The sequence below is a fragment of the Triticum urartu genome, chromosome 7A (assembly GCF_056163025.1).
Source record: "Triticum urartu cultivar PI428250 chromosome 7A, HENAU_Tu73, whole genome shotgun sequence".
NCBI lineage: Eukaryota > Viridiplantae > Streptophyta > Magnoliopsida > Poales > Poaceae > Triticum > Triticum urartu.
This window is the reverse complement of record NC_141879.1, coordinates 617364093-617372309: the sequence shown is the minus strand read 5'-3', so window position 1 is coordinate 617372309 and position 8217 is coordinate 617364093. Positions and strand designations below refer to the sequence as shown.

General features: G+C 47.7%; 1 protein-coding gene across 1 annotated transcript; it reads left to right on the top strand.

Moving 5' to 3' along the window:
- The first annotated feature begins 6969 nt into the window (after window positions 1–6969).
- On the top strand, window positions 6970–7816 carry LOC147960719 (uncharacterized). The gene is made up of 2 exons (XM_087533513.1): window positions 6970–7252; window positions 7332–7816. The coding sequence occupies exons 1-2, from the start codon at window positions 6970–6972 to the stop codon at window positions 7814–7816; spliced, it is 768 nt and encodes a 255-aa protein (XP_087389639.1).
- The last annotated feature ends 401 nt before the right edge of the window (window positions 7817–8217 follow it).

The window sequence follows — 8217 nt, the reverse complement described above, 5'->3', positions numbered from 1 at the left end:
TCCCAACGGTGAGGCAACACGTGTTTCCTTCGGCCAATCAGAATTTTACACGTGGAAATTTCCCATTGGTCAGGGCTGTTAACGAGTTATCGGATCCAAAATCCGACCCGATGGCTTAACGGCGTTCCTTTACGGTAGATGCCACGTGTCGGTCACCCTTGACGAAAGCACTTCTATGACGCGTGATTTATCGTCATGGAAGTGGACACTTCCGTGATGATAATTTTGGTAATGTCATGGAACACTTCTACGACAGCACAGGTATGACTATATTGATTCTGTCATAAAATCGTCATGGATGTACATGCATGACAAAAAACGCGACCTACTGTGACAAACACGTATCATCACAAAAGCGTATTTTTTGTAGTGTACGTTATGCCCTAACCCTAACCATATCGGTCCTACCGAGTTGCATGTCGGTCCCATCGAAAACCCTAACGGTCACTAGCTTTGCTGAATCGGTCCGACCGAGTTTAACCATTCGGTCCCACCGAGTTTGGGAAGTTATGTGTAACGGTTAGATTTTGTGTGGAGGCTATAAATACCCCTTCACGTCCTCTTCATTCGTGGAGAGAGCCATCAGAACGAACCTACACTTCCAACTTACTTTTTCTGAGAGAGAACCACCTACACTTGTGTTGAGACCAAGATATCCCATTCCTACCATATGAATCTTGATCTCTAGCCTTCCCCAAGTTGCTTTCCACTCAAATCTTCTTTCCACCAAATCCAAATCCTGTGAGAGAGAGTTGAGTGTTGGGGAGACTATCATTTGAATCACAAGAGCAAGGAGTTCATCATCAACACACCATTTGTTACTTCTTGGAGAGTGGTGTCTCCTAGATTGGCTAGGTGTCACTTGGGAGCCTCCGACAAGATTGTGGAGTTGAACCAAGGAGTTTGTAAGGGCAAGGAGATCGCCTACTTCGTGAAGATCTACCGCTAGTGAGGCAAGCCCTTCGTGGGCGATGGCCATGGTGGGATAGACAAGGTTGCTTCTTCCTGGACCCTTCGTGGGTGGAGCCCTCCTTGGACTCGCGCAACCGTTACCCTTCGTGGGTTGAAGTCTCCATCAACGTGGATGTACGATAGCACCACCTATCGGAACCACGACAAAAACATCCGTGTCTCCAATTGCGTTTGAATCTTCCAAACCCTTCCCTTTACATTATTGCAAGTTGCATGCTTTACTTTCCGCTGCTCATATACTCTTTGCATGCTTGCTTGATATGTATTGTGTTTGTTAAACTTGTGCCAAAAATCCACTTCAACCTAAAGAATTTAAAAACTGCAACTTTTGGCACTTAGTGTCTAATCACCCCCTCCCCTCTAGACACCTCTTCTCGGTCTTTTCAATTGGTATCAGAGCTTTGGTCTCCATTGCTTTGGTTTAAACACCATTGGAGGAAGATGGATGAGTCTACTTTGGGGAGTCTTAGACGTAGAGTGCCTATTCTTGATGGAGAATATTTTTGTGAGTGGAAAAATGAAATGCTTGAGATTTTCAATGAATATCATTTGAGCAAGTATATTGCTAGCCCTTGTGCACCTCATGTTGATCCCATGCATCCTACCCTTGATGAGTCAATTGACATGATTCGCAATCTTAGAACTGTTAATCTTATCACTAGAGGCTTGCCTAGAAACTTGATTGGATGTTTGCCTACTCTTAAGTGTGCCTACACCATATGGAAATTTCTTGAGGAACTCTTTCCAAATTATTCCTTGAAAGATCTAGATGAAATCCTCCATAAGTATATTGCCTTGATTAAGATGAGTTCCAATGATCCCAAGTTTGGTAACTGCTTATTTGAGCTTACTAATCTTACGAGTGCCAAAGGAGATGTTGCAATCATTAGCAATATCATTTCAAGAGCTATTAGAATTCATAAAGATAACTATAGAAATGATCATTTATCTAATGAATTACCCTCTCTAGGAATTTATCAATCACAAGATGATGTTGAACATGGATACTCTGATGAGGATGATGATGACAATGACTATGATCTTAATGATGCAATGAGACACTTTGGCCTTATGGCAAATCTTCGCGGCTACATGGCTGGAGGAAAGGAATGGGTTCTTGATAGTGGATGTACTAATCATATCATCAGAGATAAAGATATGTTCCGCGAGCTTGCTGAAAACGACGGCCCTCGAAAATATGTCACCTTTGGTGATAACTCAAAGGGTAAGGTGGTTGGCCTCGGTAAGGTGGCCATCTCACACGATAGCTCCATACAAAATGCCACGCTCATTGAATCTCTTGGGTACAATTTACTTTCGGTATCTAGACTTGCTGATTTCGGTTTCAATGTTTTATTCACAGAAGTAGATTGCCAAGTGTTTCATAGAGATAATCGTAAAATGGTCTTTACCGGAATACATAGAGGTGATCTTTACATTGTTGATTTCACTAAAAAGGCTCAACCTAGAACTTGCTTATTTGCTAAATCTTCTAAAGGTTGGTTATGGCATAGACGATTAGGTCATGTTAGTATGCGAAACCTTGACAAGCTTATTAAAGGAGATCATATCCTTGGAGTAAAAGATGTTATATTTGACAAGGATAGACTTTGTAGTGCTTGTCAGGCAGGGAAACAAGTTAGAGGAAGTCATCGTGCGAAGAACATCATGACCACGAGAAGACCACTCGAGCTACTTCGCATGGATCTCTTTGGTCCAAATGCCTACAAGAGTCTCGGTGGTAACTCATTTGGACTAGTCATAGTTGATGATTTTTCAAGATTTACGTGGGTGTTCTTTCTTGATGACAAATCGCAGGTCCAAAAGATCTTCAAAAACTTCGCTAGGAAGGCCCAAAATCAATTTGACGTGAAGATCAAGAAGGTTCGAAGCGACAACGGAATGGAGTTCAAGAACGCAAATGTGGATACCTTTCTTGATTAAGAAGGGATTTCACATGAGTTCTCGGCTACATACACACTGTCGTGGTTCTAAGTCTGACAGTAGAATGGGGGGTAGGAATGTAGAGGCAAGATCCTAGCTATGGAGGAGTTGTACACGCAGGTTTAACGAGTTCAGGCCCTTCTTAGAGGAAGTAATAGCCCTACGTCTCAGAGCCCGGAGGCGGTCGACTGGATTATGAGCGTGTGTGTTACAGGGGGTGCGAACCCTTGTCCCAGAGGAGGGGGTGGCTTATATAGAGTGTGCCAGGACCCCAGCTCCCCTCCGTTACATAGGATTCAACGTACATAAAGGGGTGGCGTTACAGGTAATGCCTGTATTGAAGTTCTACAAATGATCATTAAATATATGAGTAAATACCCGACCATTGCTGCGTAGAGCGGCTTTAGGTCTTCTTATATGTTGAGTGGTTTCATGGTCGAGTGACCTGGATAAAGAGAGGTCTCCGAGTGAATGGTAGGTCGAGTGAACTTCACTCAACACCTTTGCTGGATCCCTTCTTCTGATTCTTGAACTTCTTTGTTCTTAGGACAAGGGCTTTAGGTAGGACGTATAGGTCAAGCCTATTACCCTACCCCAGGTTCGTGTCCTCATCATTAGCCCCCGAATGGATCGAGGTTTGAGTGAAAAAGAAGGATGGAGCTGACCTTGCTTCTGCTCTGGCTTTGCCTTGTCTTCATCTCTCAGTGGAGGCCAGTTGTTAGAACTTCGGCTTCGTTTCAGTCACCCTGATCGATTCAGAAATTGCCGACCGGCTTATACAATGACATCCGTCGAGTGACATCTTTGACATGAAATCTTTGGCATGATCGGTTGTAGAGGATCCCGGATTTCACGGGATTCGAAATTTTGGTGGAAGCGCGCCAAGAGGAGCACTCCGCGGTAAGTGGAGTAGATAAATAGGACGTTTCGATTTCCGCGCCACCTTTTTCACCATGTATCCCGTGTGCGACTGTTGGGGGGATTTGACAGGATGGCTCGGGCCCACGCATCAGCCACTCGGAAGTAGGCCTTTAAAAGCGGCAAGGCCGAGGCATTTGCACTATGCGCGTCCATTTCCCTTCTTCTTCCCCTCGCATCTCCACTCCTTCCTGTCCAACCACTCTCGACGCCGCTGCTCCGCCGCTATGGGGAAGGATAAAACAACGGCGCTAGAGCATGCGAAGAAGGCGACGGGGGCGGTGAAGAACAAGAAGATGAATCAGGGGTCTTCATCGCGCTCGGGGCTGCCATCGGGTTGGATCCAAGGAGACTGGATCCAATCTTCGCTTCGGCAGGAGGATTTGGATTATATGGCCGAGTTAGGGTTGATCGTCCATAAGTCTGCACGTCTGCCGAGGGGGGAAACGGAGCCGCAGCCGCGACCGGGTGAGTGTGTTCTGCTCGCCACTCATGTCAACCGTGGCTTCTCGCTTCCACCACACCCCTTCTTTCGAGGTTTCCTAAATTTCTTTGGTGCCCAACTCCACCATTTTACTCCCAATACCATCACATATCTCGTTGCTTTCGTCTCCATGTGTGAGAATTTCCTGGGGTGCCGACCGCACTAGGGTCTTTTCAAGCACATTTTTACCATCCGATCCTAAACTGTGAAGAAAGCGAACTCGAACGATGAGAAGACCCACGTTATCCAGATGTGTGGGGGTCTGGGCATTCAGAAGTGGAAGAGGAGTTCTTTTCCCCCGATGACTCTTCCGGAGTCGGTGAGGGGCTGGCAGTCGACCTGGTTCTACTGCTAGGATATCGCGACCCCAGGCCAGTCGACCGGGCTTCCCTCTTTCTCTTTTGACCGCATTCAAACTCCATCTTCATTGAAAGTGACCGCTGCGGAGAAGGCGGAGACAGGCGTGCTAGTCAAGAAAGTAGTCCAACTGATCAACCAAGGTGTCACCGGTATGGACATGCTCGAGGTGTTCCTCGGTCGGCGGATCCAACCTCTTCAAGCTCGTGACCACTCCATATGGATGTACTCCGGGGCTGGCGACACTGCTCGGGTTCATTCGGAGGAGGTGGAGGCCAAAACAGTGGCCGAGTGGTTGATGGGTATCACCGGAAACAAGGACAACCCCAGGGGTGCTAGGAGAGTCGACCCTTTCAGCAACAGCAACCTGCCAGACAAGGTCTCGTTATCATAACTGAGTTTTTGAACGTATCTTCCGACTGACTGTTGATCCGACTGACTTATGATCGGTCCCTTGTTTTGCAGATCTACACGGAGATGTATTCAATGCCCAATGGTGAACAAGCTCTGGAACACGACCAAGAGGGCGGGGACAGTGCCGAGGAGAGCAGCGAGTGGGAGTTCTCTGCTGACGATGATGAAGACGAGAGCGATGAGTTGGACGATGAGGAAGTGGCCGACTCACCGCCTCGTTCTGAACATCGATCGAAGCTACGTCATGATCCTGTGAGCAAGCGCGGCAAAGCTGTGGCGTCGAATGATCCATCTCACAAGCGCGACCGGTCCTCGACTCCATATTTGACTGAGAATGCCACCAAGCAGCCCAAAATTAATCCTTCGAAGGCTCGGAAGACCTTGCCTAGAATCAAGATGGACGTCCCTGTTGCCTCTGGGTAAACGTTCTTCTTGTATTTTCTTGTTCCGACCGATTTCCTGTTCCGACCGGTTTTCTTGTTCTGACCGAGTGGATGATGAACTTGTACAGCCCAACCTCTGCTGCGACTGATATGGATATTGACAAGACTCCAGCCAACGAAGAAGCTGACGACGCCATCACCTCCAAAGCCAGTAAGTCTTCCTGATTCGAATTCATTAGGTCGACTGGTCGGTTTGTCAGTTATCCTTATGGCTTTCTCTGTTTATTGTAGTTCCACGAGACGTTGTTGTGCTCCCGGATGATGAAGAAGAAGTACCGCTGAGAGGGAGGAGGAGGAAGGACAAGGAACTGGGAGGGAAGGCGCCTGAAGTCCAGGTTCTTTGGTCGACTGTGACGCCTGGGACGACGGTCGAGCGCTCGACAGATCCGGCTCGAACCAACGTCACCTTCGCTGTTCCGTTGTCGACTGATTGCCCCTCAGGACCAGCTGCTCAGACTTCTGTTGTGCTGATACAACTCTGTGCTTCAGATCCGGCGCCTGCTTCGATTGCTCTGCCTTCATCACTTTTTACTGCATATCAAACTCCGGACGATCCACCAGCTGCTACCAAGGAAGCTCTTCTTCAGGTGAATCTTGTGATGGGGAAAATGAAAGTGGTGCATGAGGCTAGTCAGGTGTCCTTCAACACCGGAGCTGCTCTGCAAGCCAATGTCCAAGTTAGTTGATTTTCCGATCGACCATATTTCTTGTCTGATCACCCACTGGGGTGTGGCTGTTTTGAAATTGCATGTCTCTTTGTGTCGATTCAAGCTGAATCTTTGCATCAGTGGGGGCACACTGAGTGCACCCACTGGGTGTAGTCCCCGAGACCATAGTTGACTGCGGGCAGTCGACTGTGGTCTGAGAATAGGAACTTTTTTTTGCAACTCGAACTGGGCAGGCCACGCCGAGTGGAACCAAAACTAGTGAGGGCACGTTGAGTGCACCCACTGGGTGTAGTCCCCGAGACCATAGTTGACTACGGGCAGTCGACTGTGGTCTGAGAATCTGAACCTCTTTTTTTTGCAAAATCAGTGGGGGCACGCTAAGTGCACCCACTGGGTGTAGTCCCCGAGACTGCCATTGAATGTTTGATTCGGTGGTAGTCTTAGAGTAGATATCATTGTGATGTCTTTTATCTCTGTCGACTGATATGGCTTTAACTGCAGAAATCTTGTGATCTTGGGGCTCAGCTTTCTGCAATGAACAAATAGCAAATCAGCCTAAACCTTGATCTGGAATTGGCCAAGAAGAATCTCAAGACCGCTCGTGACGAAGTAGCTTCCATGGGGGGTAACCAATTGCTAATTGTATATCCCACTGCTGGCACTTTACCTTTCCATTTTTTTTGAACCAAGTGACTCCACTCGAGCAGATGTACGTAGTGAAAACCGCCAACTCCATGCCCGTTTGAAGAGTGTTGTTTCTTTAGAGAAAATGAAGCAGGCTTTGGAGAAGAAGGATCTGGATCTTGCTTCAGCACAGAAGGAGGCGCGCGATAAAACAGCACTTGCTGACAAGAAGCTTGCTTCAGTCGGCAAGTTAGAAGAAGAAAACTCCAAGCTGAAGACTGCTGTTTCTGACGCCAATCGGGAGGTCAAGAAACTTAAGAAGGACAAGGAGAAACTGACCGACGAGCTTGGGGGTCTCAAGGCCAAGAATGGCGAACTAGAGTCTTATCTGGGCCAGCTTGCTGCAAAGCTGGTTTTGAAACTTGAAGGTACTGATTAATCTGTCTTATTTCCGTCGACTGCCAAGTCTAATTATACCGTCGACTCTCCATTCACTCGACTGTGCAGAATTTTGCCAAGACTTTGAAGTAGAAACTGGGCGGGTCGAGACGGGTCTTGATCCCATAAACTGTCCAGTCAAGGATGATGTTGCGATGAGCGTGCTGCGGTTGGAATCTCGTATGGATAGTGCGGTTGGTTATCTTGCCCGCCTGAAAGCTGCGATGACTCAGGTTGATGCTGAACTCTGGCCTCAGGCAGAACTATCTCAAGACCTGGAGTCCCTGATGACTCGACTGAATCAAATCCCCGAGCGTGTGCAAGAATGGAAGAAGTCATCCGCTCGCTGTGGTGCTGATGTCGCATTGTCTTTGGTCCGAGTGCACTGCAAGGACGTCAAAGAAGACAAGCTGGCGGAACTCAAGGTTGCTAACACAAAGAGGCACACTTTCCAGTCTTTCATGGATACCTTCCTTGAGGCCGCCACTCGCATTGCAGACATCATTGACCTTGACAGTTTCTATGACCCAGCCAGTCCTTCTCCTGATGCGTGACCGAAAAAACATTATGCCTCACTTTTATTTGCCTCGGAATGCCGAGTGATTATGTAACCGTTAAACTCCCTCGGGCTTGATGCTCGAATACTTTTGATCCATCGTCCAGTACTTTAGGATTTATCCGAACTTGGTTTATTTCCGAATATGCTTGCGTTTTGCCTTCAAGTGGACTTTGTTCTTTGCTCGGAATAATCTTTGTGCTTGAGATGCAGCTCTGAGGTGGTGACTCCAGTCGACCTCCACTCCATCGTCCTTGCGGATAGGGACGGAGCATGCACTGCAATCGACCTGCACCTCGTCGTCCTTGCGGATAGGGATGGAGTGCACATTGTACTTGTGGCGTAGCTCCGAAGGAGAAGGTTGCAGTCGACCTGCACCTCGTTGTCCTTGCGGATAGG